The sequence below is a fragment of the Prorops nasuta genome, unplaced genomic scaffold, assembly GCF_024137725.1.
Source record: "Prorops nasuta isolate Cenicafe-Biocafe unplaced genomic scaffold, Cenicafe_Pnas_1.2 PNAS00002, whole genome shotgun sequence".
NCBI lineage: Eukaryota > Metazoa > Arthropoda > Insecta > Hymenoptera > Bethylidae > Prorops > Prorops nasuta.
Genome location: NW_027116799.1, coordinates 5613104 through 5639918, shown reverse-complemented (window position 1 = coordinate 5639918; position 26815 = coordinate 5613104). Strand labels below are relative to the sequence as shown.

The following is a 26815-nucleotide window of genomic DNA, read 5'->3' as shown; positions in this document are numbered from 1 at the left end:
TCTGGACGACCTCGCCACTGAACTTCACTGATGGAATTGGTTGTTGGTTGGACCATTTATACGGTTGTTGACGAGTCACGAGGGGTGTCACCGGTCTCACATACAAACATGAAATGGAAAACGGAACACGGAACTATATACTCTCTACTACCCTATCTATACTGGCTATACTACTGCTTGTCTGCCTGGTGTTAAAAACGGATGTATAGAAATGACGCAAAAGCACGTGCTCTTGTAAACTGACATGCATTGATATCATACCATCAGACAATACAGCCCTATTTTGAATAATACAAACAAAAAATTAAGATTTTTCTTTTTTATCTATCTCATTTAAAAACACATCAAAGCAGTCCATATTAATAAAATACATTTCAATTTTATCCTTTTAAAGTTTAATTACATAGAAACAGATATAAAAAGATTATTTGTTACATATATTACATGCAAATTCAATGAAACTGGAGTTAAATATAAGCACCTAACATTTCCATCTGATAAAACTGATTATATATCTGGTCTGTCTGTACTGCTAAAGAAGCTAAAAATTTATTTATATCATTTTCACGTAAACACTCCTTGCATGGCTCTTCTTTTGCTGTCAAGCATTCTACTGAATGCAATTCCTCCACTTTTTCTGTGCAGTTTGATTTTATTAATTTATTAGTAGCCCCAAGCACACTGTAAGTTTTATTATCATCCACACAATGTGGATTATTATTAAGTTGGCTTGTGACCTTGAAGTCATTCCTCTGCTTTTCATTTCCTTTTAACTGTGTAATATTATTTTTTAAACTATATTTTTCCTTAGTAACACTATAGTTTGTTTTACTTTCATTATTTTTCTTTTGTATAATGATTTCTGAGTCTTTGAGTGACAATTCTTCTGCTTTCAAGTCAATAAATAATTGCTGCCTGTTTTTATTCTCGGCACTAGTTCTAGAATTTATTATTTCTTTTATTTTTTCACCAAATTCTGTAACATTAAATTGTAAATATTTTAAAGCAGAACAATAATTACGTTTCTCTGTTTCACTGATCATTAGATTTGGGTAAGGCTTCTCAATAGGATAAGGGAAGAATGATAAAGAATTTCTTCCTTGTCTTCTGTGAATATTCTTGAAAGTCTCTATTTCTTTGTACATCTCCAGTAAACTATCTTGATTAGAAATCGAGTAAAGGTAAGTGTCATTTACTTCTTTGTCACTGCGAATCTCAGGATAAATGCTAAGAAAGGCCTGCTTTTGTATCTTAAGGTAAGTCACAAATGCTGAAAAATATTCTTCATACACCATTTTTTCATTAAAATTAACCAATGATGTTAATATCAGATTCAAAAAATTGATCTCAAATTCAAGTCTTTTTCTCCACTTTGTGGCTTCTTTTAATAATTGAGTCTCATCAATTACAGTTCTTTCTTTCGAAATATGACCTCTATAATTGAATACTGGCTCTTGACTTATTCCAATTGAATCATTTATACATGCTAATGATTTATTTTCATTTGTTTCAAATGTTATGTATCCTAAGCTTGTTTCAATGTCTTTTTCAAATAATTTATAGTCTTGAATATCTGATAAATCAACTGTGAATTCATTTTCCATGTTAAAGGTTTGCAAATTGTTTGGATTATCTGAAATAATGTTTAACTTAAATTTATGTACTCCTTCTAAATATATTTGCTTGGATACAGTTTTAGGAGGAAAAATTGTACTATCATTATTTTCACTTAAATATTGGTAAGGATTGATTTTGCTTAAAAACTGTTCAATTCTATCACATAAAGATCTATTCGCATCTTCATTAGCCTTACTATCTCCACAATTATTATCGTTCGTTCGAGGTAATTCTGTAAGAAATTGTAAATCTTGATTGTCATTACTTTTTGCTGTTAGTGCTTTTGTACATTTATTATTGCTATCATTAGCATACAGTCTGTCAAGATCAGTCTCTTTCATTGACCAGATATCAGCTAGATTATATACTGGTAACTTAGCTACACTAAAATCACAACCACCTATTTTGACCAGCAGTTCTTTGAAGTTTTGCACTTCAGTTTCCGCTACAATTGTAATGCATATTCCACGAGATCCATAACGCCCAGCCCTACCAATTCTATGCAGATATGTGGCTGGATCATTGGGTATATCAAGATTAATTACTAAATTTACATTTTCTGCATCTATCCCTCTTGCAGTTAAATCTGTTGTGAGCATTATTCTACATTTAAAAGTTTTCAGTTTTTCAATTGCTTCTATTCTTTTCTCCATTACTTGACTGCCAACAATATATGTTGCAGGAAAGCCTAAAGAATTTAGTTTATTACTTACGGATTGAGCTCTGTGAAAGTAAACAATAATTAATGGTCACAAATATATAACTTTAATTGAATACATTTTATTACAAACCTTGATTGATAATTTGAAAAAACCAGGCTTTGTTGAAATGGAATGTTGCTCAAAATTTTTACAAGCTCATCTATTTTTATTTGAATTTGTTTCATGGTATTTGGATGAGCTGGTACAATTGTAACAAATTGCCTTAACCCAATTAAAATGGGACCATCATGATTTGGGGATACTAACATTGGAGTCTGCATAAATGTTTTAAGAAAATTTTCTAAATCTCCTGGATATGTTGCACTTGATGCTAGTATTTGCTTATTTGATGGTAACTTAGAAAATATGTAGCTGAATATAAAAAAATAAATTATTTTATTGTCTTAATTATATAGAAGTAAAATTTTATTATGCACTTACTTGATATTTTTTTGAAAACTGCTTTCCATTAGTTTGTCTGCTTCATCAAGTACCAGCAATCTAACATTTTTAAGTTGAAGATACCCTTTCTCTATTAAATGCATTATTCGACCAGGTGCACCCACCACTATATGACAACCATTTAGTTTCCTTTTATTATCATCAATTTTAAATCCACCTACAAATGTTTCAATCTTCAATCCTGAAAGCAGTTTACAAAGGATCTGAATAATTGATCTTATTCCAATAGAATCCTTATAAATAATACCCAATACCTTCAATCTCTGATCCAATTGTTTGCAAAACTTTACAGATTTGTAATGCTATTTCTCTTGTTGGTGCTAATATTAATACTTGCACAGATGATATTTCTATATCAAGCATTTCTAAAGCTATTATTCCAAATACTAGTGTTTTTCCAGTTCCAGATTTTGCTCGCACAATTAAATCTGTAAAAGAGAATATTAACTATCACCTTTTTAACAAAATATTTCTGTCTAATACTAACCACATCCACATCGACCTAAGGGTACTGCTTGCAACTGTATAGGCGATGGTTTAAAGAAACCATTATTGGAGAGACCATCTAAAATCTTTTGTGAAATACCCATTTGATAAAATGTAACATCTTCCAAAATTTTGACGTCATTAGTGCGTTCTTTTGCATCAAAATTATGTGCCATGTTTATTGTTAATTTTCTATAAAGGGTGGTTTAAATTAAATGGACTTAACATTAGCTTCAATTAAATAGCGCAGAGATCTATAATATTTTACTAATTTGTGGAAGTAAAAAAATATATTAATGCTTTTTACATTTGTTAAGAATATAACGCAATATTGTTTTTTTTAGTATTATTTTTCTCCAATTTAAACTACCGGGTCCGAACTGTCTGAATAATGGCAGAAACATGTATTAGCAACAACGTAATATAGATAGGTTAGGTTAGGAGAGACAAAACTATAGTACATATATACTAGTTCTGGAACAGCGTCAATTCCAGTCAATTCTATTCTAACCTCTCTGGTAAGCAATATCAATTGGCCTAAAGTAGAGACTGGTAGAGACTGCGCCAGGTCCATATACTTCAGAGATTTTTCACTGTGTAAACAATTTATTGCAAGCAATCTGCATCTTGACTCTTGTGAGGATACATGCCCAATAGATAGACGATGATCAATATATAGACAATTCACTAGTAAAATAATTATTATCATATAAATTTTATCGAAATAAATACTGTCTCAGTTTTTTTAATTTAAACAATATTTTTAGCTATTAATACATATTGATCATCTTTTAAATTTGATCTGATTTTTAATATTTACTACTGATCGAATCGTTCATTTATTGTTAGTTTTGGTTATTTGACAGTTTTGTTTGTTATAATCTATTTTGAATTATATCTAATGGATTGAATTATTTTTTATTTGAGTGTTTAATTTATTTTATTCAATTTTGTCATTTGTTTTTATAAAAAGATATTATGTTTTAAATGTGCAGCTCTGATATACAACAAAATGCTAAACTGTCTATATGTTGGGCATGTTGTCCTTAATTCTGTCTTAAGCAGTTATATTTAAAGTAGAATTATTACTTTTTATAGATTAAAAGGATAGTAGTAATTTGGAAATTAACAAAATGGGACGTCGTTCAATAAATACCACAAAAAGTGGAAAATACATGAATCCTACAGATCAAGCGAGTTAGTAAGAATTTTGATGATTTTTTATAGTATATATATATAAGTTTTTTATTATAAATTGCATTATTACTATAGGAAAAGAAGCACGAAAAAAGGAGCTAAAGAAAAATAAGAAACAAAGACAATTGGTTAGGGCTGCTGTTCTAAAAGGAAAAGATCCATCCCAAATTATTGAGGAAATGGAAAAAATTGATCAAATGGGTAAGAGTAAAGGTATAATTATTTATCAAAAAATGATTTATAACTATTTCATTATTTTTAGAATATAATGTAATGCAGCCACCTCCATTAAATGAAAAAGTTCTTAAAGATAAAAGGAAAAAACTTAAGGAAACTTTAGATCGTGTTTTAAAGATGTATGTAAGTATTTGATCATTTAAAACAACAATTTTTTTACTATTTTTAGGTAATTATTTGTTAAAGTCGTAGGAGCAATGAAAATAATTATAATAATAGTTTTAGTAAGGAATAAATATATATTAAAATATTTTTATAATTAGGCAAAAGATGACCAAGAAAAATGGATAGAACTTAAAGAGCAATTAATTCAATATGAAAGAAGAAGAATCGATTTAGTTTCTTATTTTGAAGCTGTGAGGCATGCACAGCAGGTACAAATAGATGAAATTCCATTACCATCTGCAGTTAATGATGTTTCAAGAATGTATCCAGGTATAATAGAAAAATATTCTTTTATTTGTGAATTGGTTATTATACAGGGTGAGGCACTTAAGCCGCCCCAGAATACAAATGCCGAAAGAGGTGTATCTCATTAACTATAACAGATATTCAATTTTTCCATAGGACATTTTCGAAGCCTCTTGTTATTTGCTTTCAGAAAGGTTCTATGCAAAAATTGAATATCTTTTATAGGTGAGGAGATACGCGCCTTTCTGCATCCATATTCTGGGGCGGCTTAAGTGCCTCACCCTGTATATGTTCTGTTTTAATACAAGCATTTATGTTTAGGCTCTTTGACTTCTCAAATTCCACTGCCAGATATACCTCAACCTCCTGCACACATGTATCCACCTCATCCCCATTATATCCCTCAACATCATCCACTCATGAATATACCCATACCACCTAGTATTTTAAAAAAGACAAGTGCGTACGCAGCGATGTCAACAATACCGACGTTGGCTCCAAATAAAGAGCCTCCTGGTGTTCCGCCTTATCCACCACCAGATCTATCAAGTGACGAAGAAGAAACAAGCGAGAAGGTATTGTTCGATTAAAAAATAACTGCATGCCTTTTAACTCTTAATGTTAATGAAGTATTTTCAATATTTATTTTACAGTCTAAAGATTTTCCACAAAAAACAAGAACGATTCGATTTGCGGATGATAAAGATGAAATACAAGAATCGGAAAATAAAGAGAAAGAGTTAGAAAAGGATAATAAGGAGAGGGAGAGAGAACTTTCAAAAGTAAAGCCAACTACTCTGCAGCAAAAGATGCTGGCAATGGCAGGTCAAGATATTGATCAGTTTATGCGAGAAATGGAAGTGGTCCACAAGAAGCGAGAAACTGAACGAGCCCAAGATTTAAATAATAGGCTATCATTGCTCGAAGCGGAAAATGATGCAAACATTAAATCCAACAAAACCCATTCAAAAGGGGAGGAAGACAAAATTGAAACGTCTGGATCTGTAACAACAGCTACTACGGCTGCCGTTACTATAGATCATTCATCTGGAAATAATCAGCACACACCTTCTCATACTCACTCCCATCATTCTCAATCACAATCGATGCCTCCTATGAATCTTGCACCACCTTTTCTGTTGCATAGACCACCTCCTCCACCCATGCATTTGAGAATGCCTCCACCACCACCGCCACGTATCGGCTTACGACTACCGCCAGGTAACATATCCATAAACTGTTTGCAACGAACAAAAATAATTAAGAAGAGAATCTAATATTTACGTACCTTTAGGTCCTCCGCCTGGTATGCCAAGAATGCTTCGTCCCGGTCCTCCTAGTATGCCTAGAATGCCACCGCCACCAATGCAGATGTCTAATCTTTCTAATATACCTGGCATAACAAATCCTACGATGCAGCCTCAAACAGTATCAGGCTCGCAACAAAAAACACCAAATGTTCTTTCAGCAGCCCCACAATTGATTAATAGAAAGGACAAAGATGGCAAAAGTATGACCACCATTGAAGCTAAACCACAAATTAGAAATTTGGCTGCGGATGTCACTAGATTTTTGCCAACTTCTCTTCGAGTAAAACGTGATGATAAAAAGAAAGTTAGTGGTTTATCTCGATTAATGGAACGGATACCGGAAGTTCAACCTATCCGAACTATTCAGCCGAAAACAAAAGATGATGCTTATATGCAATTTATGCAAGAAATGGAGGGATTACTTTAATGAAAACTATAGTTAACGTTACATACAGCTTTTATTTTAAATTTATAAAAAATAAAGTCGTGTACAATATAATGGTAATGATAATATATCTTCAACTTTAATTATAATCAATTTGTAGCAAATTTTTAACGTGTAAGTCTGGAAAAAAGGTCCTACTCCTTTTTATATAAATAACATAGCATATTTTATTTCAAATAGATATTTGTCGGATTTAATACTCAAGTCTTTTTTGGTTTACAAATAATGTGGTTATAATATAAATCCTATCCCCTTAATACCCAGTACCCACTTATGCATCGGCAGGATTGATAGCAAGGGTGAGTTCAACTGAGTTCAGCCGGGACAACAGCTGTAAATGTATAATTGTTGAGTGATTTTTTTTAAATCGTTCTATCACTAGGTCTGTTCGTTTTAGCAGAAAGTTGCTACATTTTTTGTATTTTGTGCACTTTCTACACGGTATCAACTTGTGGATAAAGACAGAAATACAAAAAGTGTAGAAAGTGTAAAAAGTGCAACTAAAATGAACAAATTTATTGGATAAAACTGTGGGATCTATGGGTAACAGCCAATAAGAACATCGCTCCATTTGCTCTCTCAACAATATTCTCCTCTACTGAAAGCCACGATTGGCTATGACGATGGTGTATTCCATTCTGCGCATGCGGCAAATATTTCTGATTGGATAGAACGTATTTGTGACGCTCTATCCGGATAGACCGGATGTCTATTCGTGTCGCTCTATACATGTATGTAGGCATTGCCGAATGCCGCATTATATATGCCATTATGGCTCGATCTGTGTATGCCAGTGTATGGGTATAGCGACACAAGTGTACACTGTACAGTGGTGTATGTACAGCGTAGCGTAGCCGGTAGCACCTTGTCTGTGGTGAGCCGAAGCGTGGAGCGTCGTGATAGTGAGGCCACTGAGCGGTAATCACTGAGAAGTGAGCGTGAGCGTCCAATCATTGTTCCATTTCTTCAACTTTTGGTAATGTTAATAAAGAATTGTATCTGGTAGTTATACTACATAAATACCACAAATAAGTGATTAAATTTCTTCCGAAACATTTTTTATTTAAATCACACCAGCCACGCTACCTGTGTATTTTCACTCAACTTAGGTGGGCTGAGAATTCATAACTACAAGCTACGTAGTTTGGAGAACGAGAAAGCATCAAAATGTATACGAGAAGTAGGCAAAGTCAAGGTTATCATCGTAAAAATTTATTAACAGTAATGGTATTTTAATATCTAACGAATAAGATGAGCATGTGTCTAACTAATACAAATGGCGTAACTTGTTTAAGCTTACACTAAAGTAATCAATACTTCGTCGGCGTTGGCCGTACTAATTTATAAAAATGGCGTCCAAAGCTGTCATATAATTTCTCTATTTTTAGGTCCAAATCAATCGAATGCAGGCACGTTCCAAAATTCACCTGCTGTAAGTACTGTTTTTTAAATCTAATTTAAGTTTCCTATTATTTTTTTGTTAAACTCGATCGAAAGAAGTATCAGTAAGAAATATATTTATATAGTGTGAAATGTTTATGACGCTCCAGAATTAAAATATTAAAATTCATTTATTTCCGTAACTATGAGAAATATTAGTTTTCTTTATAAAACCTTTCTGCACGTAAATACAAATTTTTCTAAAGGTCCTATATACCACAAAGTTTATATTTATTATACTTACGAAGATAAACGTTTCCTTACATTTACACCCTGGACGTTTTAACTATCTCACCTTATATAATAGATCTATTTTTTTTCACTGCATTGCTGCACTAGTGCAATAAGTTACGACCGGTGTAAGGGCCGGTGTAAAGTGGAAAAGTTCAGGGCTAGAAATCTCGAAATTTGAAGACGAAAAAGCAGTTTTTATGTTCTGGAGCTCGAAATGAAGACTCTGTGAAGTAAAACTAGATAAATTATACGATAATTTATCACCTTCATATGGAATTGGCGTCTACTTGGAATTATTACTGCTGTTTTGACTTCAAATTCTGAGGTTTCTAGCCCTGAATTTTTTTGTTTCGCACTGACCCTAGAGATAGAAAACAAATACCTGTCTTATCCTAAATTTGAAGTCCTACACTAGCGCACACTAAAGCTTTCTTCGTGTAATTTTCACTTTCTGCACTTTTCATTAAAAGTGTATACTTTGTGTGACATATAATATATACTTTTAATGAAAAGCGTAGAAAATGCAAGTAACACAAACAAGGCAGGAGTGTCTCTATTTCTTTATTAATGTGAAAATAGAGGATAGAGATATACTCAGTGTACACATGTGCAGTTACCCGAATTCGCGATTATTTCAACTAATTACGCCAAGTCCTATAGTGCAGTGAAAAAGAACAGACCCAATAAATTACAAGAATAGAAACTATTTCTATTTAGGAGCCATTGTGTTTATTTTTATAACAAATGTTTCTTCGAGAAAATAAGTTTACAATTTTGAAGAAAAAAGGGTGATAAAAACGACATTTACTATGCCTTTAAGAAATTCTATTCTGCATTTCACTTCCCTTCACACCATTTTCCCAATATCTTGTTTTTTCTCATTTTCTTTTAAATGTAAATTTTTAAATGATATTTATAGATTTCAATTTAAAGTTAATTAATTATTTTATTTGATTTATAACTGCATTTTGATATTAAGTACCAGTATTGAAACAACAAAATATGTTATGTAAAAACAAAATATTTTCAATACTGATAGTTAATAGCAAAACGCAACCTAGATCATTTAAAGTTTCTAAATTTTAGTTCAAGAGAAATACCGACAGAACTGGTATTACACTAAAACAATTGTTAGTGGAAAAAATGAAACAAAAATTTCTCCATTTTCCAAATTTTTATTTCTTTCTAATTTGCATGTACTAATTAGTGGTTTCCAATTCCCCTTCCCTGCAAAGCAGGTACTAGTAGCTATACAACAATACCGAGGAGGTGCATTCAGCCAGGCACTAGGTCGCTGGTTGCCCACATAGCATAACCCGTTTAAGTCGTTGCTTGGTAATTCGTGTCTGACTCTTGTCTAAGCAAGTTTATTAATAGACAATTAAAGGGGAATGAACTATATAGGATAAGACATTTCAATTATATCAAATAAATGTCTTGAAAGATATGAAATATATAAAATATGTTTCAGATACAAATTGTCTGACTTCTTTTCTAAATGGAGAGCCTTATACATTTTAACGTATTTTAGTTGCTCCTCTTAAATTATCTCAAAAACACTAAATTAATTTACCATTCATGTCAAATATTTATGCACACTGTTTCAAAAAAACTCAAATGTATATATAATTTTGACATTTCATGCCATAAAAGTAACAGAACTATGTGGTACATACATTAAAATAATGTTTTAAAATATTACCAAGATTAATTATAAATAAATAAGTGAAGTAATCTGTGCTTACAATCAATCTTATTCCCTTCAAAGTCAAATGGCTTATATTTCAAACATTTTTTTAAATATTTCATGTCTTTTGAGATATTGTGTGAGATGATGAAATTACTTGCCCTACTGTACAGGGTTCAGCTGAAGTTTTAAGATTGTTAGAAAATTTTGTAAACTATGCATTTTAGAAGTGGGAATATACTTCTAAAAGGTACTTTTATAAATCTATGAAATGTCTCTGATCAACGTTGGCTGTAATATTTTAAGTCATATAAAAGTTACCTTGAACTTTTTTAATAGAAATCCTTATTTTTTATCACATTCCTGTAGATTACTTGAAGAGTTTTCAAACATACCTTGAATTTATCATGTAATCCAGGTATTTACAAGTGGTTTGGATTTATAAATACAGGAAAGTAGGCGAATAAACATGTGATGTTTAACAGCCACATACACCTCTCCAATTAAATTCACACTTTATGCTGTTTTAAATCATGACACCAAGAAAATGTTTATATTGAATGGTTTATTCAAATTATATAGAAATTTAGAAAGCCCTTGAGTTGAGTTATACAAAATTACTTAATAAAAAACAGGACTTCCCATTTTAAAAATTCATGTTAACTGTCAATACCGTACCCGAATTTAAATCAAAGACACGATTTAATAGATTTTTAAAATCACCGAACTCTTTGGAAGTTTATTAAAGATTTCTTGAAATGCATGGTTTTTAAGATATGTAATCATTATAGAGCTATAATTGGACTCTGCATTTAATCTCACATATCGTTTTGTCTTATTCTTGTAATATTTTATTTTAAGACATCAATAAATTTTAAGTTTGCAAATTCATTTTTGTAATTTATCGCGTTTCTCTTCCTTTCCTAATATTTCGGTATTTGGTCTTTTGAATCTTCCCGATGTAATTTAATAGAACTTGAAGTGAAGTCATGAGTAAAGAAACGTTAGCCATTGTTAAATACGACTTAGTCGATGGCTTGTGCTACATGGGTAGCATTAGATCGCTCGTAAGTGTATATGCGATACTAGATACTGGTGGGACAGCACAACCGTAGAGGTTCCTTGTGTAGCGGCGACCCACCACCCTATATTTTGCAGAACAACCAACAAGGAAATTATCAACAACGACCGACCCAACAAGGCAATTACAAACAAGGAAATGTACAAAATTCACAGGCGTTTAGACAGCAACAACAGCAGCCAAATCAAGGACAAACACAACAATCCCCATCAAGATCAATGCAGATGATGTCTCAAAATTCAGCCCCACAGCAGCAACAATCTCAATCAACTGCAACCATATCTCCTCAGCCACCCCGTTTAAAGCCTATTCTGAAACAGAATACAACTCATGCTGCACCAGGTCAAGCTACTAACTCAGCAGTTTCATCTATACCAGCTCCAACGCATGCACCCAATACATCCTTACCTTCTTCAGTGACTTCTGCTTCTGAAGATAATGGTAACAATTTATCAATGGAAAGTACAGATAATGAACAACAAGATCAACACAAATGGAGAAAGAAAGTACCTGGCTGTAAGTAATATTAAGTTTTATGCTAAATACATAACATTTTATTTGTTTCTTTATATTAGTATTCACAAATGATGACTATTCACTGCGCAAATTTGAAGATGATATTTTTTTAGATGTTCCAGTGTAAACTGTGAGCTCTTGAAAATAATTAATCTATGTGAACAAGTGCTCTGATACTGTATTCTTACTATTAGTTAAAATCAAGATTCATTATATGCTTTCTCAGCTATATTATTTCCTTTCTTTTCTTCATTATTTCTGTCCTTAATTTTATTCCATTTTTTACTCTACCTATACTTTTACTTCTCTATTTTCTACTTTTTCTAGTCAAGGTCAACAAAAAATTGAAACGACTTCGGCTGAATCAGCGTTTAAGAAAAACTCTTCAACCCAAAAACGCAATTATGGTTTTAAATGAAATGAAAGCAGGAGTTCAATTTACTTTTCCTGAATCTCAAGGAAATTTGCCAAGCTCGCTTTACGTTGTTCACGCTGAGGTAAGTTTATCCTAGTATTATTTATATTATATTTATCGACTTAATAATTAATTTTTGAAATACGTAGCTCGACGGAAAAACTTATATCGGTCAAGGCTTATCAAAGCCACTGGCTCGCCAGAATGCTGCTGAAAATGCTTTAAAGTCTCTGCTATTGGAAAAAATGACAGCAGCCTCTATGAAAGCTCGTATTGATGCTGAAACAGACGGCAATCAATCAAACGATGGACCCTCAGTGAAAACTGAAAACAGCGATGAATCCACTCCAATGGATACCAATACGGATGAAAACGATGAAATTCCATGGAGCTCACTAGCTAGTTTTGCTCTGTACAAGCTTTTCCTTGAGTGGCATAATCAGGGAACATCGGTTCCTATTCCACGACCCGGTATTCCACCGTCTCCCAAAGGATTAAAAAAGGAAACACAAGCTGCTAAAAGTTCTGTGCAAAAGGAGCTTCCTTCAAACGCCACTAGCATTCACCCAGTTATGTTACTCAATCAAATGAAACCGGGTTTAACTTACACAGAGGTGAATCGTGTAGGCAACCCACCTAACATCATGTTTACTTTGGCTGTGGAAATTGATGGTGTTCAATATACGGGCTCAGGTAAGAAAGCTATTGATCTATAAATGTGTATTGGAAATGACCTACTTTTTTATTGCAGCAAAAAACAAAAAAGATGCGAAAAAGGTAGCAGCTAAACACGCGCTTCAAAGCTTATTTGATCTAAGTTATCCAGCAGACCCTTCTGATCAAACAGAAGATGTACAAATGAATTAAAATGCAGAAGATCAGATGAGTAATAATTAATATCGAGTTTAAGTGAATCAACTTTAATATTGTGTAAACACAACAAATTTAATCATTATGACTGTAACTCGGAATAAAAGGTTTCGCAAAACCTTATATTATTTAAAACATCATAACTATATATATTCCTTTTGAAAATGTAATTGATGCTATTTTATCGTTAGTAATGTGTGACTGTAAACTAGTACATTTAACGATGCTGCTTTACAGTGAAATATATCATTGTTATTGTAATATTGTCCAGTATAATAAAGTATATCACTGCAATATCTTTTGGTAAAGTTAATTTTTATGAAGAAAACAACATTTTTTATTGCCTTTAAATATACATCAGTTCAATTATAAAAATACATTCAGTACTAACTTTGAGCGCCATGTTTAAGATATTTTTGAAGATCATTCCATGCTCTTTCAACCTGTTCATATGTAACTTCATGGCTCCATAGTGTACAGAAGACGACATTAGCCGCTCTCACTTGGTCCAAGTTACTTGGCTGAATCTTTATTCTTTTCTCTATTTCTCCTTCTGTCAATGCATTTCTTTTCATCACTCTTTGAATTGCCTAAAAATGTTTTTGTCATATATATTTATAAAAATTATATTAATCTACTACTCACCTCTTTTGCAGGTATGATGCAAGTCCAAATTTCATGACACCTATGTCCCCAATTAGCCTGTATTAAAACTGCTGCTTCCATAACAATAATTTCAAAACCTTCGGCATATAGTTTATTCACCATAGACATAGCTTCTTCCAAAATTATTGGCCATACTAATCTATTTAATTCAGTTAATTTTTCCTAAAACAGCACATAAAAATTATTCAATAATTTCATAAGTACATAGACTTTACACAAATCACCTTATTGTTAAAAACTATATTGCCAAGAATTGCTCTGTCTATAAAACCCTCTTTGTTCAATATTGTCTGTCCAAAAGTTGTCCGTATTAAATCAAAACATTTCTTTCCAGGTAAGTACAGGTCATGGGCTATTTCATCACAATTAACTAGGCCAGCACCTAATCCTTTTAATTTTGTAGCTACTGATGATTTACCACTTGCTATCCCCCCAGTTAAACCAATTATATAAGGCCTTTGATGTCTTCTACAAAAATCAGGATTTTTCAATCTTCTACCTAATAGACGGATTCTTTGATTGCTTGAACTAATCTTCTTTTCCTCATAGGGCTTGGACTTTTGGTCCGATAAAAGTTTTACAATATGTATGTCCAATATATTCATACTAAGCTTTGCACGATATTCATTTACTTTTTCTCCACCCCTTTCAGTTTCTTCACTAACTACAATCATATCAAGATTAGGATCTGATTTTGTTGGTCCATACATATCATCAATTGGTAGAATATCATATATAAGTGATGAATCCACATCTTCCAGAAAGTCTTTTACATTCATTATTCTATTTGAACAGGGTTCAATTAGTTCCCACAATAATTTACCTTAAATTTTTTTAAATAATGATATAAATTAAAATATATTGTTAATATACTTCCAACATAAAAATGATTCTTACTACTTAGCATATTAGTATCAGTTACTCCAACAGTCAATTTCTGTGAACAATGTATAATTGCTTCGGTTAGAAAAATTTTATGACCATTATGCAATCTATCAAATGTACCTCCCAATACAACATTTTTGTATAATTTCCATGCTTGCAAGCTATCAATATTTTCGTTTGTTGTATTTTCATCCTCAACTTTTTCATCGTCACATGTAACAAATCCACAGCTGAAGGAAGTATTTAAAATACAATTTTGAATAATTGCATCCATTTCATTTTTACTATATGTTCGATCAAAAATTACTATTTCAACAGGCTTTTTTGTATTTATGGTAGTAATATGAGGATTTCTTAAATTGGTAAGTAAAATACGCACATCAAGCGGCATTAAAACATTCGATGCTATTGTGTAAATATTGGCAACAGTTGCAGCATATTTAAACATGTTTTGTGCCATGCATCCAATTGTATGATTCTCAACTATGGAAATAGACTTCTCAGGTAAATATTGAATATACAGTGTTTTTAAAACACTTTTTTTAATCATTGGTAGCAATCTTGTTACCTTTGAAGGATTTGTCAAGATCAATAAGCCTGTATTTGACATGTTTAACACTTCAGTACTTTACCCACTTTAATCTTTCCTAACATTCATAAAGCACAGTACATATATAGGAAAGAATTGAGTAGTATCATACTTATGTTAGATAGTAGAAAATCTAACCTTAAAGTCCTAAAAAAGAGCAAGTTTATTAAACGATGAACTTGATACTGTATGTTTTGCTAATTAATACCACTTAATATGATTGGTGCATTACCACAATACTCTATGTAAGTCTATTCTACTTATTTCAAAACTATTAACGAGTAATACAATCGAAAAACAGGCATTAATACATTTTCTGTGTTTTACTGTGGAATATGAAGCCTTTGAAGTTCCTATTACATAAATTCCTTTTCTTTTAAATATTTACTTACATTGAGCTTTGATCTCGAGTCCAATATATTATGTCGACTCATATCCTTTTTATGACGCTGTCTGACATTTATACAGACTTTGTATATTTATACAATAATCGTAATATTATCAAGCCTCAACTTAAAATAAATAAAGCTTGGGTTTGAACTAAATAATAATTGGCTATCCTAAAAGAATGCATTTAACAAATTTATTTTTTTAAGTGTACATAAAAATGTAAATAAGCATATGTACATATGTCACCAGTTCGAATCGTTCCATATCCATACTTCTCTGAAGCTCTGTGAAGTTGGTTAACCGACTTTCAATTTTTCAATTTTTGATTAAAAGTTCAAGATACTAAAATCGGGCATAAGGAAAAAATGCTATTTTAATATAGTACATATGTATGTATTCGAATAATCCTGATTTTTTTTTATATTTTATGCCGACCATATTTCGTTAATATTTAACTTCAAAGCTCTTGCCGATTACTAAGTTTCTTGTATATGTAGCTCAGGCCGGCGTCAGTTTTGCAGTGTATGTGTAATACACAAGTGTATGTACACATACCGATATTTATCGTTAACTTCTGTTTAAGGATACCGAAATTTGTCGGTAAAAATTACAGAATTGCCGAATTGCCCTACTGGCGATTACTGTTTACTGTAGGACGCGGTCAAACACAATTGATATGATATGTTTTAAAAATCTAAAGAAATTAATAAAAAAATTTGAACTTATTATTTAGGATCTTCAAAAAGATGCGAGAAATTTTAATATTTGTAACCAAATGAATTTTGCACAAGTAATCCAGTAAAACATAAATAAAACGTCAAGCTGGTAGCTGTGCAAGGAAGGAAGAAAAGGAAGTGCTTGGTAGGAGGAGGGGATGCCCCGTTTGATGATGGTCCTTCCTTGCTTACCTGCCGGCCGTCCGACCGGTCCGACACACGATCACTTACGATCTCCAACAGACGGATTTATCGTTATTACTCGGTTTACTCGGATATTAAACTAAAACTTTATTAAAATGACAATATCGAAGGATCTCAGCGTAGCTAGAAAAAGTCTAATAACTTCTTTGGGTAATAATGCCAAAATTTATTTGGAAAAAATGAAATTATAGTTTCAAATGAAGGTATGTTTTGATGATAGTAGCCTTTCGAAGGATATAATCAAATATAGGTTTTTAGACCACGAAAGAAGAGTTTGACTGCGAAGTACGTAACATGATAACAGAAGAGCAAGTACGTCTTCATAATGAATTTCTTTTATGTCTATTTAATAAAGTACAAGGGCTAGCTATCACTGCTCCAATTTGTACTAGTAAAACAAATAATACATGTATGTACTCTGAAAGAGAAAAATCTATAAAAGAAAAGCGTTTGAAGTTAAAACGAAAATATAAGACTGACAGATCTAATTTTGAGCTATGCAGTATTTGTAAAAGTATAATGTGTGTGATAATGTAAAATAGTAATAATTAATTTTTATATTAAAGCCAGCGGATGTTTTTGTGGAAGTTTTAAGTCAAGTATCATTACCAGTAGGAGATGAACCCATTGGTGCTAATCGTTCCTGTGCTCAAGAGCTAGTGTTGCCAGACCGTACCTTTGTTTTAGCTAGATTAATGTTAGCAGCATGGGAAAATAATATGGATGGAGCTGAAGAAAATACTGCACACATTGTGATTGCTGCTACTCAAATATTTATTAAAAATATACTTACTGCAATATTTACCAGAAGAAAAGGATTTAACGTTCAGGATCAATCATTTGTTTATAATATTGGTGAACCTGTACCAAGCTCTTGGAAAAGGAATACTATGTTTATACCACAGTGCTATAATTACAAGTAGGTCCAAATTTTAAAATCTAATCATATAAATATTTCTAGAACTAATAAATTATTTTTATATTTTTAATAGCTTAATTAATATAATGGAGCCAGGTGGACAAATACCTGTATCAAAACTACATATTGAAGATGCAGAGCAGGCAAAAGCTTTTATGTTAGCTTGTTCCGTACAAAATAGTCCTTTATCTTTAAAGCCTGTAAGTGCAGTTGATCTACAGCATACTTTAAAGGTATGTTATGCAACAGTTAGAAAAAATGCCTCCTTCATTTATAGAAATCTGAAAATATTTTGTTTAATACAGGTTCATAAAAACCTTATTGACAATCATACTATTTATGCTACAAATATGGAACGTTCGTATACATATGCTAAGCATCCAACATGGGAAGATATAGAGTCTACAATGTTGTCCTAAGATTTGGTCAAATAAGAAAATATTTTTTATGGTAAAGATAATTAAATTATGGTGCAATGACAGCTTAAATTTTCAAATGAAATTTAGAGAATAAATGTAGTATGCTTAAATCTAATTGCTATCCAGAGGTTTAAAATGGTTGATTAGATTATGGCAGCTAAGGCCCTAAATTCTGAATATGTATATATATTTTTTTCAAAAAAATTATAAAAGTAAATTTTGTTGAAGACATTACAATCAGCAGCACTCTTGATCGATTTTCCTTTTTACTGACACCACACATATCAATAATTTCATTTAAAAAGAATGACTGATATATGAACATATAGACACCATCGTGAATGTCGCACCCGCTGAGCACAAGAGAATCGCTCGTCGATATTTTTTATAAAAATCTGTTAAAAGCGTCAGCACAGCTGTCTTATGCTTTCTGAGAGGACGACATTGATGATTGTGCCATTACATTTACTTTCAATATGATACATTAATTCATTGTAAAAATGCAAGTATTTTATTTATGATCTTGTAGAGTTAAGTAACACAAATTAACATTGTAAGTAAATATTACATTATATTGATTTGGTTAATTTATTTGGATATGCATCTATTTATTTTATGCGTTCTAAGTTAAATTTTAAATACATGATGTTTGCGATAAAAAAATATACATTATAATGGATTATATGTACTACATGAAAACCAAAAAAGGCATGGTATGAATCTTTAAATGCTAATGTTATTAAAAAGTATGTTTTGAAATAACCAACACAGAAGAAAGATTTTATCTTATGATTAATCTTAACATTAAAAACTTCAGTGAAATTATTATAAAAGGTATTTTAGCCAATTACAAATAATATTTACAAACGTTTTTAAGCGGAAATGAAACTTCACAACACCACTACACACATATGTACAACCTATGCCAGGTATGGCTTTTTCTAATGTTTCGATGCATTTAGGAACTGCTTTAAAAAGACACCAGCGCTCTTACTATGTAGTACTAATACGCGCGCCTATGTATAACTCATCCTCGCTTATCTCGTATATACACAATGGGAAATTAAATCATATGTAGCTCAGGCATCAGATAGTGTAGTAATGAATTAAATAATATAATTCAACCCGGGAAAGAAAACTATAGTATAATTAACGGGAATCCGTATACCGACATTACATAGCGAAAACTATTTCGCATGCAACGTCGTCATTTGTTGACGGATTGTAAAGTTATTTCAGGTTTTTGGAAATGCCAGAAGCTTATCTACTAAGTTACGTTAGGAAAATTAACAAAAAATGAAAAAAAATTTGTGTTTAAATAAATATATTAACATTATTGAGAAAGAACAATTAAATCGCAAAATCCCCCAACGTACTTTACTAGATAAATTTCATACGTTTCCAAAAAGTTCACAAAAATGCAAATCTGTCAAGAAATGACGATGCTGCATGCAAAATAAATAATGGAAGAATTTCGTGTTCGGGAAGTCGCCAACACGAAATTCTTCCATTATTTATTTTGCATGCAGCATCGTCATTTCTTGAAAGATTTGCATTTTTGTGGACTTTTTGGAAACGTATGAAATTTATCTAGTAAAGTACGTTGGGGGATTTTGCGATTTAATTGTTCTTTCTCAATAATGTTAATATATTTATTTAAACAAAAATTTTTTTTCATTTTTTGTTAATTTTCCTAACGTAACTTAGTAGATAAGCTTCTGGCATTTCCAAAAACCTGTAATAACTTTACAATCCGTCAACAAATGACGACGCTGCATGCGAAATAGTTTTCGCCCTGTAATGTCGGTATACGGATTCCCGTTAAGGTGTGGTGTGCTCTTGGCACTTCTACAAAATTCCCAAAGATCAGAAAATTAATTCGAATCATTTACTAATCGGAAGGGATCTTGTAGAAGTGAGCCCCCCCACCACGACAAGGTGGCACACCGTCGGGGAGGGAGGCGGCGCCGCCTCACCTGAAACAAAAAGAAAACAAAAATATACTTGAAAAAACGAGTATTAAACCCGAAATGTGGAAGGATTTTCAAAGAAAATATTTCCACATTTCAGATTCTAATTAGGAATTTCAAAGACAGACAAAGATATAAATTAATAAAGCATGCTACAAAAAGTGAATGAATAGAGAAACTAACTAAATTGTTACTTCTTTCTAGCTGTTAATTGAAAAGCTTCCTCCTCTCGAGCGTGAATGTTAATTCACACAAAGGTCAACCAGATCATGACTGATACTCTCCTCAGTGACTAATTACCCTTACATTCTTTGTCCCTTGGTGTGGATCCGAGTTGTCACACGAAGAACTACTACGTCGAGGAAACGATTTACACATCAATAAAGATGGACCCCTATTAGGTGAACTTAATGAGCCAACGTCGAGAGTCCACAAGGACAAAGTAAGTAAGGGTTGATAGTCGCTGAAGGAGGATCAGCCCGAGCCAGTTGACACTCGAGAGTCCACTTCTCAATAAACACCTGTACTTGAATTAACAATGAATGAAATTAATAAGATTAAATTTATCTATCCTTGAAATTATTTAAATAAATGTGGACTTAAGTAAACGGACTGGTAATTAAGCCGTACTCGTTGACAGCCTTGTCCTACAAGAGTCCTTCCTAAAACATAAAATAAATTAAACAAGTATGAGAAATAAAAAAATAAATTATTTGCCAGTACGTCCTCTCCCGATGATGTCCCGATTCCGAGTGAGGGTTTGACTTGGTCCAACCCAGGATGGCAATGGCGCAAGATTAGTGTTGGATTTATGTCGATATTGGGAAAATGCGGTCACTATCCATGGCTCTCTCCCGCTCCAACTGAAACAGAAAGAAAACAAAAATAAAACTGAAAAAACGAGTATTCAACCCGAAATGTGGAAGGATTTTCAAGGAAAATATTTCCACATTTCAGATTCTAATTGGGAATTTCAAGGACAGACAAAGATATAAATTAATAAAGCATGCTACAAAAAGTGAATGAATAGAGAAACTAACTAAATTGTTACTTCTTTCTAGCTGTTAATTGAAAAGCTTCCTCCTCTCGAGCGTGAATGTTAATTCACACAAAGGTCAACCAGATCATGACTGATACTCTCCTCAGTGACTAATTACCCTTACATTCTTTGTCCCTTGGTGTGGATCCGAGTTGTCACACGAAGAACTACTACGTCGAGGAAACGATTTACACATCAATAAAGATGGACCCCTATTAGGTGAACTTAATGAGCCAACGTCGAGAGTCCACAAGGACAAAGTAAGTAAGGGTTAATAGTCGCTGAAGGAGGATCAGCCCGAGCCAGTTGACACTCGAGAGTCCACTTCTCAATAAACACCTGTACTTGAATTAACAATGAATGAAATTAATAAGATTAAATTTATCTATCCTTGAAATTATTTAAATAAATGTGGACTTAAGTAAACGGACTGGTAATTAAGCCGTACTCGTTGACAGCCTTGTCCTACAAGAGTCCTTCCTAAAACATAATATAAATTAAACAAGTATGAGAAATAAAAAAATAAATTATTTGCCAGTACGTCCTCTCCCGATGATGTCCCGATTCCGAGTGAGGGTTTGACTTGGTCCAACCCAGGATGGCAATGGCGCATGATTAGTGTTGGATTTATGTCGATATTGGGAAAATGCGGTCACTATCCATGGCTCTCTCCCGCTCCAACTGAAACAGAAAGAAAACAAAAATAAAATTGAAAAAACGAGTATTCAACCCGAAATGTGGAAGGATTTTCAAGGAAAATATTTCCACATTTCAGATTCTAATTGGGAATTTCAAGGACAGACAAAGATATAAATTAATGAAGCATGCTACAAAAAGTGAATGAACAGAGAAGCTAACAAAATTGTTACTTCTTTCCAGCGGTTAATTGAAAAGCTTCCTCCTCTCGAGCGTGAATGTTAATTCACACAAAGGTCAACCAGATCATGACTGATACTCTCCTCAGTGACTAATTACCCTTACATTCTTTGTCCCTTGGTGTGGATCCGAGTTGTCACACGAAGAACTACTACGTCGAGGAAACGATTTACACATCATTAAAGATGGACCCCTATTAGGTGAACTTAATGAGCCAACGTCGAGAGTCCACAAGGACAAAGTAAGTAAGGGTTGATAGTCGCTGAAGGAGGATCAGCCCGAGCCAGTTGACACTCGAGAGTCCACTTCTCAATAAACACCTGTACTTGAATTAACAATGAATTAAAATAATAAGATTAAATTTATCTATCCTTGAAATTATTTAAATAAATGTGGACTTAAGTAAACGGAGAGTGTTTACTTCCTACTCCTTGGTAGCCTTGTCCTATAAGCGTCCTTCCTAAAACTTAAAATAAATTAAACAAGTATGAGAAATAAGAAACGAATGTATTTGCCTGTACGTCTTCCTCCAACGACGGCTCGATTCCGAATGATGGTTTCACTCACTCAAACCCAGGGTGACAATGGCGCATGATTGGTGTCGATTCGTTATAGGGTTTATATCGTTATTGGATACGGGGTCACTAACCATGGTCCTCTAGCACTCGACCTGAAACAAACAAAAAAATTAGAATAAATTTGGAAAAAACGAGAATTCTACCCGGAATGTGGAAGGATTTTCAAGGAAAACATTCCCACATTTCAGATTCTAATTAGAAATTTCAAGGACAGACAAAGATATAAATTAATAAAGCATGCTAGAAAAAGTGAATGAAAACAGAAGCTAACGAAATTGTTACTTCTTTCCAGCGGTTAATTGAAAAGCTTCCTCCTCTCGAGCGTGAATGTTAATTCACACAAAGGTCAACCAGATCATGACTGATACTCTCCTCAGTGACTAATTACCCTTACATTCTTTGTCCCTTGGTGTGGATCCGAGTTGTCACACGAAGAACTACTACGTCGAGGAAACGATTTACACATCAATAAAGATGGACCCCTATTAGGTGAACTTAATGAGCCAACGTCGAGAGTCCACAAGGACAAAGTAAGTAAGGGTTAATAGTCGCTGAAGGAGTATCAGCCCGAGCCAGTTGACACTCGAGAGTCCACTTCTCAATAAACACCTGTACTTGAATTAACAATGAATGAAATTAATAAGATTAAATTTATCTATCCTTGAAATTATTTAAATAAATGTGGACTTAAGTAAACGGACTGGTAATTAAGCCGTACTCGTTGACAGCCTTGTCCTACAAGAGTCCTTCCTAAAACATAAAATAAATTAAACAAGTATGAGAAATAAAAAAATAAATTATTTGCCAGTACGTCCTCTCCCGATGATGTCCCGATTCCGAGTGAGGGTTTGACTTGGTCCAACCCAGGATGGCAATGGCGCATGATTAGTGTTGGATTTATGTCGATATTGGGAAAATGCGGTCACTATCCATGGCTCTCTCCCGCTCCAACTGAAACAGAAAGAAAACAAAAATAAAATTGAAAAAACGAGTATTCAACCCGAAATGTGGAAGGATTTTCAAGGAAAATATTTCCACATTTCAGATTCTAATTGGGAATTTCAAGGACAGACAAAGATATAAATTAATGAAGCATGCTACAAAAAGTGAATGAACAGAGAAGCTAACAAAATTGTTACTTCTTTCCAGCGGTTAATTGAAAAGCTTCCTCCTCTCGAGCGTGAATGTTAATTCACACAAAGGTCAACCAGATCATGACTGATACTCTCCTCAGTGACTAATTACCCTTACATTCTTTGTCCCTTGGTGTGGATCCGAGTTGTCACACGAAGAACTACTACGTCGAGGAAACGATTTACACATCATTAAAGATGGACCCCTATTAGGTGAACTTAATGAGCCAACGTCGAGAGTCCACAAGGACAAAGTAAGTAAGGGTTGATAGTCGCTGAAGGAGGATCAGCCCGAGCCAGTTGACACTCGAGAGTCCACTTCTCAATAAACACCTGTACTTGAATTAACAATGAATTAAAATAATAAGATTAAATTTATCTATCCTTGAAATTATTTAAATAAATGTGGACTTAAGTAAACGGAGAGTGTTTACTTCCTACTCCTTGGTAGCCTTGTCCTATAAGCGTCCTTCCTAAAACATAAAATAAATTAAACAAGTATGAGAAATAAGAAAAGAATGTATTTGCCTGTACGTCTTCCTCCAACGACGGCTCGATTCCGAATGATGGTTTCACTCACTCAAACCCAGGGTGACAATGGCGCATGATTGTTGTCGATTCGTTATAGGGTTTATATCGTTATTGGATACGGGGTCACTAACCATGGTCCTCTAGCACTCGACCTGAAACAAACAAAAAAATTAGAATAAATTTGGAAAAAACGAGAATTCTACCCGAAATGTGGAAGGATTTTCAAGGAAAACATTCCCACATTTCAGATTCTAATTAGAAATTTCAAGGACAGACAAAGATATAAATTAATAAAGCATGCTAGAAAAAGTGAATGAAAACAGAAGCTAACGAAATTGTTACTTCTTTCCAGCGGTTAATTGAAAAGCTTCCTCCTCTCGAGCGTGAATGTTAATTCACACAAAGGTCAACCAGATCATGACTGATACTCTCCTCAGTGACTAATTACCCTTACATTCTTTGTCCCTTGGTGTGGATCCGAGTTGTCACACGAAGAACTACTACGTCGAGGAAACGATTTACACATCATTAAAGATGGACCCCTATTAGGTGAACTTAATGAGCCAACATCGAGAGTCCACAAGGATAAAGTAAGTAAGGGTTGATAGTCGCTGAAGGAGGATCAGCCCGAGCCAGTTGACACTCGAGAGTCCACTTCTCAATAAACACCTGTACTTGAATTAACAATGAATGAAAGTAATAAAAGTAAATTTGCCAATCATTGAAATTATTTAAATAAATGTGGACTTAAGTAAACGGACAGGTAATTAAGCCTTACTGGTTTACATCCTTGTCCTATACTTGTCCCTCTTAAAACTTAAAAAAATTAAGCAAGTATGAAAAGTAGAAAAATAATTAGGATATTTGTCAGTACGTCCTCCTCTGATGACGGTTTGACTCCAAATAATGGTTTGTCTTTCTCCAACTGATGCAGAAAAGGGTACAGGGTTGGTATGAATTCCATATCGAATATATATCGATATTGGACAGTTTTGCCACCAGGAATAGTCCTCTTCCACTCCACCTGAAAATAAGAAATGTTAATAAAATTTGAAAAAACGAGTATTTAACCTGAAATATGAAAGGTTTTTCAAAAAAAATATTTCCATATTTCATTTTATAATTTGGAATTTCAAGAACTGGCAAAAATGATATTTAATACGAAGATTCTACCAAAAACATACGATTATAAAAAAAAGGGAAAATGGTATTTGATTCTAGTTATTAATTGAGATGCATCTTTCTCTCGAGAGATTGAACGTTAATTCAATTAAGATGTGCCTTTATTAGTTGAACTGGACATGTGGGAAGATAGAATCTCCATGGAAAATGAAGTTGAGGTGATTCCCTTTATTTTAAAAGGAATTAAGAAACCTGTAAATGATACCCTACCTAATACCGAAAACTATAATGACTATCTAATTCACAAAGCTAAAGAGCCTACATATAACGCCAATCTAAACCTAATGAAAAACAGAAAATACGCGCATAATAGAAATAGACGATACGGAGGATCTGAAAACATTAAAAACAAAACAAGAAATGATTTTAACCGAAGAATGGCCAACTGTAACCTACCGATAGGTTTTTGGTCATTCTTTAGTTAATAAAAAAAATTTCTACGGTTTTACCCGTGGGACTCACTCATTCAGCGAATTCCCAGCCATAATTCATACATATTCTGCGATAATACCGATGATGGGAATAATGATGTTAATGGCGATGATAATGGCGTTTATGATGACGATGGAGATGAGGACGCTGACGTTATGCACTCGCGAAAAAATGATTTTTAAACGGCACTGCGCGAATTCTTTTTAAGGTACACTTCTTGCGACAACCGCACTACGCGACGAGCACTTCACTACTGACACTACGAGACTCGGATTATTCAAAAGGTACTACGCGACGCGATTTCTTTTTAACGTACACTACCGGGACAACCGTACTACGTGACGAGCAGTTCACGACTGTCACTACAAATTCTAATTTTTAAATCAGTAATGCGCTACGCGATTTCTTTTTAACGTACACTACGCAGGAGAACCGTACTACGCGACGAGCAGTTCACGACTGTCACTACAGATTCTGATTTTTAAATCAGCAGTGCGCTACACGATTTCTTTTAAACGTACACTACGCGGGAGGACCGCACTACGCGACGAGCAGCTCACGACTGACACTACACAGACTCGGATTATTCAAAAGGCACTACGCGACGCGATTTCTTTTTAACGTACACTACCGGGAGAACCGCACTACGCGATGAGCAGTTTACGACTGTCACTACAGATTCTGATTTTTAAATCAGCAATGCGCTACACGATTTCTTTTAAACGTACACTACGCGGGAGAACCGCACTACGCGACGAGCAATTCACGACTGACACTAAAAGACTCGGATTTTTCAAACTGCATGCGCGACGCGATTTGTCTTTAACGTGCACTAGGCGGGACAACCGCACTACGCGACGAGCACTTCACGACTGACACTACGAGACTCGGATTATTCAAAAGGCACTACGCGACGCGACTTCTTTTTAACGTACACTACCGGGAGAACCGCACTACGCGACGAGCAGTTCACGACTGTCACTACAGATTCTGATTTTGAAATCAGCAGTGCGGTACGCGATTTCTTTTAAACGTACACTACGCGGGAGGACCGCACTACGCGACGAGCAGCTCACGACTGACACCACAGACTCGGATTTTTAAAGCAGCTGTGCGCTACGCGATTTCTTTTTAACGTACACTACGCAGGAGAACCGCACTACGCGACGAGCACTTC

The 26815-nt window shown here is 33.6% G+C and overlaps 5 protein-coding genes across 12 annotated transcripts in view; 3 read left to right on the top strand and 2 right to left on the bottom strand.

Moving 5' to 3' along the window:
* LOC136781728 (UPF0489 protein C5orf22 homolog) overlaps window positions 1-3697 on the bottom strand; it is a 147331-nt gene extending 143634 nt beyond the window's left edge. The window contains exons 1-6 of one of the 3 annotated variants that reach the window (XM_066740708.1): window positions 3574-3675; window positions 3268-3458; window positions 3035-3208; window positions 2760-2961; window positions 2409-2690; window positions 482-2340 (exon numbers count right to left, since the gene is read on the bottom strand). In XM_066740708.1, the coding sequence (XP_066596805.1) occupies window positions 482-2340; window positions 2409-2690; window positions 2760-2961; window positions 3035-3208; window positions 3268-3442 (2692 nt within the window). In that variant the 5' untranslated portion in view covers window positions 3443-3458; window positions 3574-3675. Of the gene's footprint in view, window positions 1-481; window positions 2341-2408; window positions 2691-2759; window positions 2962-3034; window positions 3209-3267 lie in introns of those variants that run through there. The other 2 variants (XM_066740725.1, XM_066740718.1) reach the window with 2 other exon arrangements.
* Window positions 3698-3762: 65 nt separating this feature from the next.
* Window positions 3763-11378, top strand: LOC136781748 (WW domain-binding protein 11). The gene is made up of 10 exons (XM_066740745.1): window positions 3763-3863; window positions 4365-4463; window positions 4539-4664; window positions 4726-4823; window positions 4964-5135; window positions 5433-5686; window positions 5765-6332; window positions 6406-8061; window positions 8255-8298; window positions 9779-11378. The coding sequence occupies exons 2-8, from the start codon at window positions 4400-4402 to the stop codon at window positions 6846-6848; spliced, it is 1725 nt and encodes a 574-aa protein (XP_066596842.1). The 5' UTR covers window positions 3763-3863; window positions 4365-4399; the 3' UTR covers window positions 6849-8061; window positions 8255-8298; window positions 9779-11378.
* LOC136780469 (uncharacterized) lies at window positions 11217-13416 on the top strand. Its single transcript, XM_066738846.1, has 7 exons — window positions 11217-11294; window positions 11386-11824; window positions 11884-11947; window positions 12051-12321; window positions 12389-12932; window positions 12991-13091; window positions 13381-13416. The coding sequence occupies exons 1-7, from the start codon at window positions 11217-11219 to the stop codon at window positions 13414-13416; spliced, it is 1533 nt and encodes a 510-aa protein (XP_066594943.1).
* Window positions 13113-16404, bottom strand: Ppat-Dpck (Bifunctional Phosphopantetheine adenylyltransferase - Dephospho-CoA kinase). Of its 6 annotated transcripts, none has more exons than XM_066740763.1 (6): window positions 15877-16404; window positions 15642-15809; window positions 14673-15396; window positions 14000-14598; window positions 13755-13937; window positions 13113-13699 (listed from the first exon to the last, which is right to left on the bottom strand). In XM_066740763.1, exons 3-6 carry the CDS (start codon window positions 15268-15270, stop codon window positions 13496-13498), a joined length of 1584 nt encoding a protein of 527 aa, XP_066596860.1. In that variant the 5' UTR covers window positions 15271-15396; window positions 15642-15809; window positions 15877-16404; the 3' UTR covers window positions 13113-13495. The 6 variants fall into 6 exon arrangements, with proteins under 6 accessions (XP_066596860.1, XP_066596866.1, XP_066596852.1 ...); XM_066740769.1 differs by having other exon boundaries at window positions 15886-16404; XM_066740755.1 differs by having other exon boundaries at window positions 15642-16379.
* Window positions 16405-16654: 250 nt separating this feature from the next.
* On the top strand, window positions 16655-18140 carry LOC136781787 (transcriptional adapter 1-like). Its single transcript, XM_066740790.1, is given in 5 exon segments — window positions 16655-16762; window positions 16818-17058; window positions 17130-17478; window positions 17552-17711; window positions 17784-18140. Coding segments are annotated over 5 exon segments (972 nt in total). The 3' UTR covers window positions 17898-18140.
* The last annotated feature ends 8675 nt before the right edge of the window (window positions 18141-26815 follow it).

Excerpts from the sequence above, each read along its gene's own strand:
- LOC136781748 (XM_066740745.1), top strand. The coding sequence starts at position 4,400 with ATGGGACGTCGTTCAATAAATACCACAAAAAGTGGAAAATACATGAAT. Across the intron at positions 5,687-5,764 it reads AAGAAGAAACAAGCGAGAAG|TCTAAAGATTTTCCACAAAA; the intron begins GTATTGTTCGAT and ends TTTATTTTACAG. Across the intron at positions 6,333-6,405 it reads CGGCTTACGACTACCGCCAG|GTCCTCCGCCTGGTATGCCA; the intron begins GTAACATATCCA and ends ACGTACCTTTAG.
- LOC136780469 (XM_066738846.1), top strand. The coding sequence starts at position 11,217 with ATGAGTAAAGAAACGTTAGCCATTGTTAAATACGACTTAGTCGATGGC. Across the intron at positions 12,322-12,388 it reads TTTACGTTGTTCACGCTGAG|CTCGACGGAAAAACTTATAT; the intron begins GTAAGTTTATCC and ends TGAAATACGTAG. Across the intron at positions 12,933-12,990 it reads TGTTCAATATACGGGCTCAG|CAAAAAACAAAAAAGATGCG; the intron begins GTAAGAAAGCTA and ends TTTTTATTGCAG.
- Ppat-Dpck (XM_066740763.1), bottom strand. The coding sequence starts at position 15,270 with ATGTCAAATACAGGCTTATTGATCTTGACAAATCCTTCAAAGGTAACA. Across the intron at positions 14,599-14,672 it reads TGATACTAATATGCTAAGTA|GTAAATTATTGTGGGAACTA; the intron begins GTAAGAATCATT and ends AAAAAATTTAAG. Across the intron at positions 13,938-13,999 it reads ATATAGTTTTTAACAATAAG|GAAAAATTAACTGAATTAAA; the intron begins GTGATTTGTGTA and ends GTGCTGTTTTAG.